Here is a 15,196-nt window from a genome sequence, read left to right on the forward strand (position 1 = left end):
AGAGCAGTGAATAAAAGCAGACAAAGGCCCTTCTTCTTTTACGGGGCAGGTGTGAGGCCTGTATGGGAGCTGGGGAGAGGAACAGTAAACAAATATGAAATCAAAATAATACCAAATTCTAAGGAGAAAATAAAACAGAATGAAGGGCCAGTAGTGATGGGTGTGAGAAAGCTACTTCAGGTGAGTTGCTCAGCAGAGGCTTCTGTGATCAAGTGACATGCGAGGCAGGCTCTCAGTGGCACGAGGGGAGGAAAGGGCACACACCAAGCCTCGGTGTGGGAAGCATGCTTGGCACGTTCTGGACACTGTGATGGGGCCTAGAAGAAAAAGGCAGGGCAGAGGGGAATAGAAGATGAGCTCAGAAGCAGAGCAAGGGAGCTGGATCATTTTGGGACGAGGAGGTCACAGCGGGTAATCTCAAAATGATCCCCTCTGGGATTTGGATTCAGTAACATGTTTGCCACAGTGGAACATAGTACCAGAAACTGTTGCGACCTCTTGGCAGGCAAGTCTGGTTCAGAATAGGTCAGAAAGCTGCCTCGGGGGCTTGGCATTCAGTCTAGTCCAATTCCATTGGACTAATTAATTAATTGGGAATCTAATTAACCTGAAGGATTGGGGGCAGTTATTAAAGGAATTTTGTGACTCTTCTCTGAGAGTTGTGAGAAGCCATGAGGATCGGTCCAAACTCAATGCTATGCACGACGAGCGTTTGAGCCACGAGGGGTTTACTGTACACCCAGTAGCTTGTTATATATGGTGGCATCATATGTGGGACATGAGGTACCAATATTACACAGCCCAAGAGAGAGAATAAATAAATATAAAATGGAAGGGTTGAGGTGTATTATTTAGAGATTTTTTTTTTCTATTACAAATAACAGACACCAAAAACCTAGCTTAAAAAAAAAAAAAAGACAAAGCTAATTCATTGTAAAGATTTAGGGTGATTAGCAGAATGTAAAGGTAGAAGGGCATTCATGGCTTACAAAGGGCTGATTCAGGACTAGAAAATTGCCAGGACTCCATCTCACTGCTCTGCATTTCCCGACCCATTTGCTTCATTCTTAGCTCCCTCTGTGCAGAGAAGAGAGTCTCACTGGCCAAGCCAGGATCGGTTGTTTACTCTTGGTCCAATCAGTTATAACCACGGAAGTGAAGTCAAGTAGTGTCAGCAAGCATGGCTGTCAGAGCCCCCTTCTGGGAGCCATTCTCAAAGGAGGTAAAGGACTGGGCAGAGAGCCCATGTGATTACGTCACCCACCTACATATTTATTTTACTTGGAGACACCTTTTAAAAGTGCTCCTGAAAGAACTCCTACCTCAATCCAAGGGGTTATTTTTTAGGGGGTGAAAAATGGTGAGGCAGGCAAAAAAAAAGTAAAAAAAAAAAATCACAAAATGAATGCATTTTTCTCATGAACTGTATTTTTTATGAGAAAATTTCTCCATCAAGCCAACATGATCTAATGGAAAGAAAAATGGACTTGAGTCAGAAAATCTGATTTAAATCTTGACGTTATCAGTTAATTGTCATGGGAATGTGAGCAATTCATTCAGGTTCTCTGATAAATGATACAAGTTGGACTAGATTGTCATTAAAGTAACTTCCAGATACTCTTTGGCTTTAATATACTATTTCCATTTGGTGGCAAATAATTGCTTAGGGATTTGTTCTCAGGTTAATTGGAAACAGAGCAAAAATGGTCAAGAGACAAGCTATAGAATCCTACAGATCTGAGTCCGATCTTGGCCCTGCCAATGTTTTGCAGCTTGATTTCACATAAATTAGTCACTTGGTTAACTTCCTAGGTCCAAGTTTGCGCATCTGTAAAATGCAGGGAATGCTGACTACTGCCATGGATGATTGTGCCCGCTGAGTAAGAAAATGTATGTAAAGCTCAGGCTCACTGTGCACGCTCAATTCTGGTCACTGTCATCAGACCGTGAAAATTCGTCAGCCTGTTGGTATCTTACTTCATTACTTTGAATCAATGTGCAAGTAAGTGAAAATTAAACTCTCATAGTCTTTGAAGTGCTCTCATGGCAGCAACTAATGAATATAAAATGAGATTAGAGATCTGAAGATTCTAGAGAGGTATCATACACAAATAGCACCTCCGAGTCATTCACAGACACGTAACAATTTTAATGACCTTTGTAAAACCTGACTCTCCCGTGTCTCCCGGGTAGATGTGAAAGCGTGGAGCTGGATAATACAATCTGCGATCTGATTGAGAGGAGTGCTTCTCCTGATCCCAAAGGGTTCCCCCCGGGGGCCATGCCAAGCTACAGAAGTCTGTGTTCTGTCAAGGTAAGAAAACACCTTCTTTCTACTTTCTCTCCATACACCTTTCAAGAGCGTGTTCACCGAGAGGAAGGTATGGGGACAGTCCCCACGTCATTTACAGTAACAGACTTCCTTGATGGCTGAAAGGACAAAGTGAACCAGTATAAACTTCTCTTACACAGTCACTTCCTGTTACTAAAGAAACCCTTCAGCAGAAGGTCCTTCCAGTTCAGAGTGTGATACCAGGCGACTGTGACCACAGGAAAGGGGGCAGAGCTCATGCCCTCGGTAAGAATGCTTAATACAGCGACAACTCATTTTTTTGGGAAGGAGGTCATCTAATTTATGTAAACCCACTTAAACAGGGTTACTAAAATCAGCACATCTCATGTCCATTTTTTAAAGGAAAAGTAAGATTTTCCTGATTAAAGGAGTTGTTTGAATTTCCTCTTGTTTCAAGATATTTGTCTATGGTGATTTATGTAAGCAAATAAAATTCAAGGAGAAGCTCAAGCTAGGACTTTTGTGGGTGACTTTCTAGAAATACATCATAAATGACAACATAAGCTCTTAAGCTCTGCCACCCTTCCAATTAGAAACATCTCTAATGATCACTTCAAAAAATTCTAATGTAAGTAAATGAGAGAGCATGACTGACATTAGAAACATTTACGTACCTCCTACTTTGGTTCTTATTTCTAAGGTACTTCATACTCACTGTGGAAAAGCTATCCTAAGCTCTGAGAAAACTGTAAGAACCATGTAGAGACAGATTTCTTGTGCAGCTAGTGAAGCTTGCATTCCCAGAACAAATATTTACTTTTGTATCTAATTTGCATTCATAAATTTGTATCCTTTTTCTCTTAAAGGAGGCCCTGGAATTGTATAAGCCTCAGGCCTCACCAAACATGTACTGGCCTCTGAAACCCTCTCCAAGCCCCCCTGCTAGAGGGCATCTGGGCATTTGGGAACTTAGTTTCTCCTTCTGTCACACGCACACACGTGTGCACACTCGCACGTGTGCACGCACTCTGTTTTGTTAAACCTGCCTCTTCTTCACTTCATATGTTGTGGATACCCCTGTACCTCTTTCTTTCATTCATTCAATGAACAAATAGTATTTTGTGTGTTCTATATCTATGCACTTCTTCTGGCTTAGAAACTTACTTCTGAAAATGAAGTACTTCTTTTCCACGTTAGAAGTGACTCTCTGCTAACGATGAGAGGCCAAGGAGACTTCTCTCCCCTCCCTTTCTTCTCTTCTGGCCCCCGCTCCCAACCCTCATACATACACCTCTAACTCCCAGCAAGGGCTTCCTCCCCTCATGGGAATGTGTTCTTTTCTCTAGCAGCTGTCTTGTCTATCCCAGAAAGAAAGTTAATGAAGAGAACTTGAATCCCTCCGGTACCCTGACCCTCATGTTCTCTGAGTCTCAGCCCCTAAGACTCATTTGCTCACGACTGACTTCCCTCCCCATTCTGTTCATCGTCTTCTAGATTCCTCCTTGTATGCTGAAGACCACTCCTACATCCTTATTGCCGTCCTCTGGTTAATTAGTTCTCTATCTGGGGACTTGACTGGAACCTCTGTATCTCTTTAAGATACTGTTTCCCTTATTACTTCCTTGAGGAACTTTGCTCGTTTTCCTATACATATCCAGGCAAAGAAGAGCAGATTCCTGGCTGATGTTTTTTTTTATTTTCCACCTGAAGTGTGAGCTAAAGACATCTAGCTAAGAAGGTGAGAGAGTACCAGGTGAGGTCCAGTGTTTGAAACAGGGGAAGATATGACATGGACATTGAGAGACAGAGAGACAGGAGAGAGGTGCAAAACTAAAGTGAGTTGCTGAGTAGTGATGAAGACTGAGTTGAGTTTGAGTCACCACATTATAAAACTAATCACTAAACTGTGTTTGGGCTACTGTATCTTCAGTCTCTCCATCACCTCTTACCAGCTTAAAAGATGTTCAAGTCTCCTCCACTTTTGAACACAGATAACACCTCATATTCTTCTGTGGGTAATGTTCTAACTTGCTCTTACACATCACAGCCAAGCTTAGTGATCATGGCGTCCAAGACTTTCTGGCCCCGTCACACCACTGACAAGCTCTACCTTGATAAATCTGTGGTCATTTTGCATCTGATTTTTTCACTTGTCCTCTCATTTGCATTTGACACCATTCATGAATTCAACTTTCTTAAAATGTCTTACTCCATTGACATCTATAAAATTATCCCCCCAAACCCTCCCTGTTTTCCTCTGATCTTCTCACTCACCTTCACTGACTTCTCCTACATCACCTTCCTGGGTTATATCAATGTCACCTAGAGATCTGTCCATAGTCCTTGGCTCATTAACTACAAGATACATGCTGATGACTTATGACATGGGGACACTTACTAAACATGGAGTTCTTTTCTATATTCACATCAACTTCACTCAGCATTTTCAAAGGTGAATTCAATATCTCTCCTGCTAAAACTGCTTAGTTCCCCCCCACAACTTTCCATTGCCCATCTCCCAGGTTAACTTATCTCCAGAATCCTTCCACAAATAATTGTCAAAGTCTACAGGGGACTATTGAATGTACACTCACAAACCCAGTATCGTATCCTAAAGCTGGTGACTGCCACTGGTTGTCAGATGCTCACCTATCACTGCAGCTTCTAGATGTCAGCTGTACCGTGCTCGAATGCGTCATCATGGCACCACTCACTGTGCCAAGTCAGCCTAATATTCCGATATGTTCTCCAGAGCCCAAAAGCAGCTAAGCACTACTACTCTCTCCACTTCAGTGGAAAGATTTCCCCTCCCCCAACTTTAGCTACACGGGTCCCCAGGGGTACTTTACACAGTCAGTGTTTGTCAGAGGTATGTGTAACGGTCTTTTTGATTTTCCGTGGTTTGGATTTTAGCTGCCATCTATTGAGTGACCACTCTGGGTTGGCTGTTTGCAAAGCATTTCTATACATCAACCCATTTAATCCTTATCTAGATAGGAAAACTGAGGTTCAGTGAGGCTAAATAATTTTCTCATGGTCCTACAGCCAGTAGAATTGGATTTTGGACCTCAACCTAGATCTGTCTGAACTTGAACATTGCCCTATACATGGTGCTTTTAGCTCCCCACCCTCCTCATATAAGAATCATTTGGTGACTGCACCCGAGCTCAAGTTGGTGTTAGGAATGATGCTGCTGTCAGAGCATCATTTAAGCCTTTCTGGCTTAAAGCATCACTCTGGGACCAAGCTGCTGTGGCTTTGCCCTCTCTCTTGCTCTCTCTGAGGGTGAAGTCTCCCAGGAACCATCCCCAGAAGTCTCTCTTTTTCTCACAGACTTCTGTCATATCCTCCTCCATTGTCATCTGAAGTATCTCCAACTATTTGATTCCTTAAGTAAACACAGCTTAGTTTCCAGCTGGAATCTCTGCTGAACTACTATTTACGATAATACTCTGCAGAAGGAAATCCTACATTCAAAACAAACAAAAATTTTACGTTCTCACTGAGATAGTGATGGGACTGAAAAAAAAAAGCGTAAGAAAAATTCTTTTTGAGGAAGACAAGGGTGAGCCGATGACAGAGGAAGTGTGGAGGGCATCTGTCACTTCCCCACTGAATGAAGTAAGCAGAACAGTAAGGTAGACTCCCTCCCTTTCCAGGAGGAGGAAATGAATTTCTTTATGACTTCATGTGATGGGAAGAGTGTAGCTGAATAAAAGAAATATGATATAATGAAAAGGCCTGAGACATATGTCATGTTCCCTTTTTGTTCTGTCTTTGCCAAGAATAAGAGGGAGAATTACTATAAGGAAAAGTGAACAGACTGACTCATTGCTTTGAGGAAACAGAAAAGCATTATTGAGGAATATGAGGTATTCCATCAGTGTGTAAGAAGGTTTTAATATTCCCGGAGAGTTGAGGTAGAAAGTTGGTGAACAGAGAGCACTGAAAGTCTTGTAGGCAACTGACAAATAATTTTATTTCAAAAAAAAATTTTTTCACTGGAATTGAACCCAGGACCTCATGCATTTTAAACATGCACTCTACCGTGAGCTATCCCCTCCCCCAGGACAAATAACTGTCTAAGTGAGAACAATATTCAGCTCCAAAATGGGTGTTAATGGAAGTTATACTAAACCAAGACCTGGTCTTAACACTATGAGAAAATTAACATACGAAAAATAATTTATGGCCCTGTAATTGTATATCTTCAAATGCAAAGAAAGTGAATGAGAGGCTTGAAATGTATTTCCTGGACAAACAAGTAGATTTCCAGCAATGCTTGGGAACAAGGATGCAACCTGGGGGTGGGAAGGAAAAGTGTCCACATTTTAAGATGATCCACCAGAACTGAATTTGCTTAAGAGCATTGTCTTGTCTTTTAGATTCAATCTTGCCTTTCCGGTTTTAACTAAAAGACGGCACTAGGAATTGGCTTTTAATAACTTTGGTACCAGCTGAGGGAAGATTTCCCAGGGACTGGGGACAGATTCTAGCTCTGGGTGTTCTCAAGGTAAAAAGCCGTGGGAAAATGCTTTGGCTGGTTCAGAGAGTAATTTGAACTTATGACACTTCGAAAGATTATGAGGGAAAATCTTCTTGGAAACTACAGTAAGTTGACACACACTTTCTGTAACCACATAGTTTAAAAAAAAAAGATCTCGTTTCCCTTTCCTTATTTCCCTTTTTTGAAAGTTAATCTATATTTCTTTACCAAAATATAATTTGGATTATCAAAATCTTATTTTCTCATCTATAAGTGGCAAGAATATACTGACTTGAGTGAAAATGCGCAGGCACTTTGTCAGTGTAAAGGGCTAAGCAAGCCCTGTTTTTGATGATAATGACGTGGGATTAGCTTGAGCCTCAAAGTCTTTCGAGTTTTTCTCATACAATTACTTGCTTCCTCTTTGAATCCCATTATATAATTTTCAGTGGGAGTACCTGTGGAATGTTTCGATCCTTCTTCTTCTTCTTCTTCTTCTTCTTCTTTTTTTTTTTTTCCTGTTAGGGAAAAAAAGTTGCATTGCTGTATGAGGCTCTGTTTACAATTCCCTGGGAAATGTTTGAATAGTTGGCCGGAAAAAACAGCAAATTCTTAGGCAATGAGAAGGCAGGTCTCAGCTCAGCTGCTGCACCTCGTGGTGTTTGAAGCTCACAGTTGGCAACCTGGGTGAAGACACTGAAATGAGCTATGTATCTTTCTCTTACCTATGAGTTCAGTGAGTCGTTTGTAGTCTTAGGGTTCTAAAAGTATAAGCAAATCTCAAAGCTAAACAGATGAGTGGATTAAGAGGCCGGGTTGTGTCTCCCAAAATATCACCAGAGAGTTAGGATGATCCCATGACTAATCAATGACGTACTAGTCTTTCCATTCATTGAAAAGATTTTGAAGGCTTCCACTATGTGTGAATATCAGATATATGTCCAGATAAGGAGATCTCGCTGTGTATGCGCACCCCGAACCCTATTTTATAATGAAGTACAACACCAGGCAGCACAGGAAAACAGAGACACAAGTCGGTAAGCTAAAATCACACTCTAAGACACAAGAATGAAAACTGTTACAAAAGAAGGGAGACAAAAGCTCTCCCTGACTTTTGAGAGGCATCCATTTGTTGCACAGATGGCTGTCTAAGGAAGAGGAGAAGTGAGGTAAAAAACTGGGGCTCCTCTTGGTTGGTAAGTAAAAGACACTTTGAGCCGGGCACTCTCTTACTCAACGTCTTTCTTTTCCATTGCTGCGATGATTTGCCCCAAGTTCACAAGAGAAGGAATTCGAGAAAACTGGAAGGCACAGCTTGTCCTTTGGGAGATGCAAGCAGTAGCTGGAAGAGGACTCTTTCTGTCTCAGTGAAAATAATCATCCTAGAAACTCCAGTGCAGGCCACTTTGGCGGCCAGAGGAGCAGCACAACAACACTAGGGGTGTGGGTGGAGGAAGCCACCAGACCTTGAAGGGAAGAGTGGGAAGGGCGGCATCCAGGGGGAAGTTATAGTAGATCTGATCATTTTAAGTGATTAAAAGAACATAAGGCATCCAGGAGCCTGCAAAGCAAAGAGAGAGAATGAGAGTCTCAGGGTTTCCACTGAAAAGGCACTTGGAGCTCAAAATATTATCCTTACTTTTGGAATCATTAGTCTACCTTTGCTTGTCATCTCCTAGCCTTCTATGACTTCACCAATTACATTTGAAAAAACTTTAGATACGCCTTTCTTATTACACAAAAAGAAGAGTAACATAAGCCTCTGGGTCCAGAAGTTTGTAAATCTGTGACACTATTAAGGAAGCAAAATTCTTGGCGTGGGAGTTACCATAACACGTCTGTAAGAGTTGTTTAGCAAATAGATATTCTTTCGGTTCTTGATCTGTTTAGCTCTGTGATGGAGGTGGATCTCTCTTAGGGACTTCCAAACCCAAGCTGGGTTTTGGAATCTAATGCCTCAATAAGCCTTCTTTCTCACACAGTCTTCCCCATTTCTAGTTTGGTTAGAAACAATTTATTTAATGAGTGTGGGGGGAAATAATGAACCAAATGGGCACTTTGAGCTCTCACTGAGGAATGCTTAGCTCATTCTAACGTCTACCTTCTAGATGAAATGCGTCTTATGACTTTTTACCTTCTTCTGTACTTGTGAGGAGAGTGAGGCTTGACACACAAATTAGATAAATATCTTTTCCTATAGGATTATGGATATAAGCAGCAAAAAGTGAGATCATTGATTTCTTTTTTTTCCTCCAGTGAGGAAGATTTATGTTTTAAAATAAATGCTCCTTAAATCACTAAAGATCAGTTAGCAAATGTTTGCAATTTTTGCAGGCTATCCTATTGAGAGATTTTTTAACTTTTTTTTCCATTGAGTCAGTTTACAATGTTGTGTCAATTTCCGGTGTACAGCACAATTTTTCAGTTATACATGAACATACATATATTCATTGTCACATTCTTTTTCACTGTGAGCTACCACAAGATCTTGTATATATTTCCCTGTGCTATATGGTATAATCTTGTTTATCTGTTCTACATATGCCTGTCAGTATCTACAAATTTCGGAATTTGAGAGATTTTCTTTGCGTCGGGATTGTTTTCAAACAAAACACTCCCAATATATGTTATTTGATCACTTGTGTCCCCACAAGTCATCACCATAGTCTCCTGTTATTCCTCCATCATTTTTATACGTACAAGCTCTTTCTTGATTATTATACATAACTATAATTTTTGGTTGTTTAAAAATAGCATTTAAATATCTGATATAATGTTGCAATGTATAGTCTCAGGAAGAAAGCAGTCTTTTTCACCTGAGGTCTCCAAGTCAGTCACTTGGTGATTATGAAATGATGCAGAATGGATTTCTTCATCAGTGGAGTGGTCCCTCTAATCTTCAGATCTTATATTAAAAAACCAGAAAGTATATGAAAGACATATCTGTTTTGCTCATCTAGTACTTAGCAAACACCCAATCCACAGTCCATAATCAATAAATGTTTATTATAAGAATGAGTACATGAGTGAAGGTGAGGTCAACACATAGGCAAAGTACAGTAGAAAAATAAAGTGATTTGCAATGACATTAAGTGATCATGGATTATAGTCCTGGCAGAGAAGAGAACATTTATTTTTCATTCAAACATAGAATTACAATTTTTGAAGGCTAAACCTCTCTTTTGACCACCATTCATTGGCAGTAGAAATTAATTTCTGGACAAGCAGTGGTGGGAACTGGTAAGATTTTGTTTGGACATGATTTCGGAGGTTGAGCCAGTTCATGTGTAGTTCTCAAGAAAGTTCACTTCCCTTCAAACTTTTCTGAATTATATTTCTTAATGGGTTCCTGCATCAAACAAGTAAATTATGTTTTGTCCAATAACTTTTAGCTGTGTTATTCATGTCTCCCCACGTAGGGAAAAGCTTCTTTTGTGAGGGGGTTAAGTCAGGGGGAGTGGGTTCTAGTGTGGGTTCAGCCACCTACACGTAATGGGATGACGGGGGCAAGTCACTTAACATCTTTGAACTTCAACTTAATCCTTATTAACATCAAAGATGCCTCTCCTAACAGCCTCACAGGGCTGTTCTGAAGTTTAAGTTGAAGCAGATAAATATTTCAAACCTCAGAACTCACATGTGCAAAATTGTAATTTTCTTTGTGTTTTAAGATGAATTTAGTTTCAATCTAGGACTGCCATCCTGTCTTTTAGAAGATAATTTAATCCAGTTGACTGCAGGAAATCTCAGCCACTTTGGTGTTTTCTCAGGCAATTTATATTTTCAGTGCAGTCACAGGTAGGAATTCTCTCTTCTGTCTCCTTCTACTCATAACAGCACCTACAGTCCGTGAAGCAGGTTTTGTGAAGAAATCCAGGTGGAATAGGGTTGCCAGATATGGCAAATAAAAATACAGATGCCCAGTTAAGTTTGAATTTCCAGAAAATATTGCATTGATAAACAAGAAAATATTGTACGGGACATACATACTTTCAGGAAAAAAATTTTGTGTATCTAAAATTCAAATTTATCTGGATGTTCTAGGTTTTTCTGGCAACTTTGGGGTGAAGGCATCCGGGCTGCAATAACCCACCATCTTACTCTGCCATTAGCACTGGTGTCATCTACTCCTTATGGTCTTTTCATTGGCATATAGCCTCAGTGGCAATCAGTGAAGCTTCCAAGTCCCTCTTCTTATCTCCTGTCTTCAGATCCATGTGGTAAATACTGCATTTTCCTCAATTAGATGGTGAAGACTCCTTAAATCATTTTAATTAACCACTTGTGCAGCCTTCTCAGGAATGTAAGAAATTTCTGGCTCCACTTCCAGACCACTCTGTGGTTGAGCTGTCTGTCTCAGAAATTTCCTACCTTCACATGCCCCAGAGTTCCAGCTGTGGGCCATGGTGCTATGGAGAGCTTCTCTTCAAGACTTGTGCCGTTCCCAGGCTTAACCCAAGGGGTAAAGCTAAAGCTCTGTCTGCTCTTTGATGTTCAATCTGGGCAGTTCAACAGATGAGATGAGTCCCTGAAAGTAGAAAAGCTGGACTCAGTTTCCTCAAGATGACTCACAGCATTCAGGTACTCTTTTTCCCTATTCTTTTTGTTCTCTTCTCATTTTCCCTCAGGTCTTGATAACTTTATCTACTCTTCTCTGTGCACTGTGGTGGTGGTGGGGCGGGGAGGGGGGCCGGTGCGGCAGAGAAGGAAGAAATAGGTCATACTATCTCTCTCTTTTTTAACTGAAGTATAGTTGGTTTACAGTGTTGTAAATTCTGGTGTACAGCATAGTGATTCAGTTATATGAATAAAATATATTTACATATATATATATATATATATTCCTTTTCACATTCTCTTTCACCATAGGCCATTATAAGCTATTAAATATAGTTCCCTGTTTTATACAGTAGGACTTTGTTGTTTATCTGTCTCTTCATCTACTCTCTTTTCTATCAGTTGTTTATGGCATAAGATTCTTTTTGCTTTTTTAACATTTTTTTATTGAGTAATAGTCATTTTACAATGTTGTGTCAAATTCCAGTATAGAGCACAATTTTTCAGTTATACATGAACATACATATATTTGTTGTCACACTTTTTTTTCGCTGTGAGCTACCACAAGATCCTGTATATATTTCCTTGTGCTGTACAGTATAATCTTGTTTATCTATTCTACATTTTTAAAATCCCAGTCTGTCCCTTCCCACCCCCTGTCCCCTTGTTGTTTATGGCATAAGATTTTATGCCTTGATTCTAATTTTTTTCTCAAACATTTTGTTATAAAAATTTCAAATATATAGCCAAGTTGAAAGGATTTTATGGTGTACCATAAAATGTACATTATACCATTAAAATTTCACTCAACTTGTTTATTGTGTATCTATCCATCTGCCCACTTCTTTTCATCCATCAATCCATGTTACTTTGTGAGGCATTTCAAAGCAAATTACACAAAAGGAATTAATCTTTAAAATTAAATATATATATACAATTTTCATAAACACACTCTTGCAATTCAAAGCTTTGGTTTTCAGGATGGTCTCTAGAGTTTCAAGAGTCTGTTTGGAAATTCAAAAGCTGAACAGGGGCTGTTTTTCCCTTTGCAGTCAATGACAAACTTATTCAGCCCCGAGACAGAAATTCTTTACTGAGCAAAGGATTAACTACATGAAACGAAGAACTGTGTGTGCTTGTGGGAGTCACCAGTTAACACTGCAACACATTAACTTATCTCATAAGATATAATAAAGCACAGTGCAAATGTAGGAAATGTTATTGAAGACCACCTTTATGCCTTTTTAAAATTCCCCCATAGCATGTATGATTATTTACGTTGTTTATTTATTAAATATTCACCAAGATTAGGAGAAAAAAAATTTAAGGGGGTTTTGTATGGAGGCAAAATAATGTTGTTCACATAACCAAATTAAGAAAGGGTGAAATATTTGCCTATAAAGTGAATAAAAAGAAAATACATTTAAAGAGAACAGCTTTTAAAAAGTGAATTGATATTCCTACTTGATCCTTTCTGATTTAGAGACAAAACACATAACTTTGTGTATCCCTGTGGTCGTTCTCTTCTCAGCTGTGTTCTGAGAAGTAGAAGTGTACTAGGATTTCCTACTAAAGATTTTTTACATAAACAGATTTGTTAAATTAAAGTATATATCACTACTCTGTACTCTGAAGGTACCATGTTAGTTCCCAAAGCTAAAATGATTAATATTGATCCTACCTTCAAGAGGCTTACAACCTCTCGGGAGAGAAAGGTAGATAAAACTAACCGCGGTTTTATGATAAGGGCTGGAACTGATGCTTCACAAAGCGCCGTGGGATCACAAAGGAGGAGGTTACTGACTGCTTTGGAAAACCGGGGGATCCTTCTGAAGAGGCTGGCAGTCTGGCTGGGTCAGATGGTTTACTGCTTTGGGCAGCGCTGAGGCAGGCATGGAGGTTTCATATAGTCTGCACTTTCATTAAGACCACAGACTGGTTGGCAAAATCCAATTTGCCCTATGTTGTATCTGATATGCCTTAAAAACTAAGTGTGTAGTGAAAATAGACATGGCATGAAAGAATTGCTTCAAAGTTCCAACCTAGAGGGACACAGGCATATGTCCCCTATGAGGCTACAGAATTTGGAACATGCCTTTTCTAGTCCAAGCCCAGATATGGGGTATGAAAGAGAGGTAATCTGCTAGTTTGGAGGCCAAGAAATTGACATTTCTGATCTTTAGATCTTTTATAACCTCTTGAGAAGATACCTGATTCGGCAACACTATAGATTTAGTCTCAGGTGGGGAGGAGGCTTTCTGTGTGTCTGAGCACTACGTGTACTTGCACTAAAATCGTTGGCACTATTTTAGGTTTGAGAAACATAGAGTGAACACAACAGACAAAAATCGCTGTCATGGAGTTTACGTTCTAAAAGTGGGAGGCAATGAACAAAGAAGAGAAATACATAGAGTATGATACACAGTGCTATGGAAAAATATAGCAGGAAAGCACTGGGATGAAAGCAGTTTTAAATAGGGAGGCCAGGTAATGTCTCGATGAAGAGATGACATTGAAGCAACGACCTGTTGGAGTTGAGGGGTAAGCCATGAGGTTATCTAGCAGAATAACAGTTCTTGGCGGAGACAATAGGAAGTCTACATGACAGGTTCATGGACCAGTAGTGTGGCTGGGACATGGATCTGAGTCAGCAAATGGGAGATTGCTGAGAAAGAGGTCAGAGCAGCGCAAGCTAGCGTGCGTAGGACCCTGTGCGCCACTATAGAGTTCTGCTTTCCCTCTGAGTGAGCTGGGAAGCCACTGAAAGATTTTGAGCAGAGGAGTGACATAAAATGGTATATTTTAAGGACTCAGAGTGGCTACTAGATTGATAATCGATGAGAGAAGAGCAAGAGTGGAAGCAAGGAGGCTGTTAGGTTACTGCAATAATCCAGGTAAGAGGCGATGGAGGCTTGGTCATTGCAAAGATGCTAAGCATCCTGCCCAAGGTCACACAACTAGTAAATGATGGAATCAGGCTTTGACACAAAGACAGAAACCAGTCACTACCGGATGCTCTCTTAAGAATTTTCATGTGAATAAAATTAGGAAACAATCATTGAAGTTCCCATTTTGAAAAGTTATAAATATGCGTGTTTATTTCATTTCACCACTCCCCACTTAAAGCGGGAAGTCTCCAGGCACTGGGGCAACATACTACTCTCCTTTTGAAATATATTTTCAGAGAGCCTTAAAAAATGTCCAGATGCATTGGGGTAAAGGCTGTGAGAGGAAAGGAGGAGTCAAGGATGACTCCAGGGTTCTTAGGCCAGAGCATGAACGTTGTCATCGATTGTGATGGGGAAGACAAGTTCTGTGGGAGAAGATCAGAAAGTAGCTTTTATACAAGTGCAGAAGGAAGTCCCTAGTAAGCATCCAAATAAGGATGGCAAGTAGGCAATTAATATAGGACTTTGGAGTTCAGAGGTGTGATTCATTCCGAGCACCCCGGGTGAACTGATTATTAAATACTTCAATTACCACGAGTTGTTAAAGATTTTAAATATTACTTTTGATAATATCCAGTAAGTGGTATTACAGCTGTCAATCTCATCCGTGTAGTACATAACGCACATATCCAGGTTTATTTTTACTAAAATCCACTTTGATCACGTAATACCTTTGTGCAAAGGTCTTCAATAGCGCCCCATGGCCTATGCAATAAAGGTAAAATTCATTCGTCAGAAATTAAGAGCCTTTCACAATTTGATCCAATCAGCTTTAGACAGACCGGTTATACTGGGCTTGCCAGCATCCTTCATACTTAGATTTGTCCATCTCTGTTTCATTTAAGTTCCTCCCCTTATGGTAATAGATCTCTAAATATCTCAGTTCTCACCATCTATGAAAAGTCTCTCCAC

General features: G+C 40.1%; 1 protein-coding gene across 2 annotated transcripts in view; it reads left to right on the plus strand.

Moving 5' to 3' along the window:
* Positions 1-2,191: 2,191 nt before the first annotated feature.
* The window catches only part of TNIP3 (TNFAIP3 interacting protein 3), a 48,114-nt gene continuing 35,109 nt past the window's right edge, over positions 2,192-15,196 (plus strand). The window contains exon 1 of one of the 2 annotated variants that reach the window (XM_074341495.1): positions 2,192-2,314. In XM_074341495.1, coding sequence (XP_074197596.1) covers positions 2,282-2,314 — 33 coding nt within the window. In that variant the 5' untranslated portion in view covers positions 2,192-2,281. The remainder of the gene's footprint in view (positions 2,315-15,196) is intronic. The other variant, XM_074341494.1, reaches the window with a different exon arrangement.

The sequence above is a fragment of the Camelus bactrianus genome, chromosome 2 (genome assembly GCF_048773025.1).
Source record: "Camelus bactrianus isolate YW-2024 breed Bactrian camel chromosome 2, ASM4877302v1, whole genome shotgun sequence".
Lineage (NCBI taxonomy): Eukaryota > Metazoa > Chordata > Mammalia > Artiodactyla > Camelidae > Camelus > Camelus bactrianus.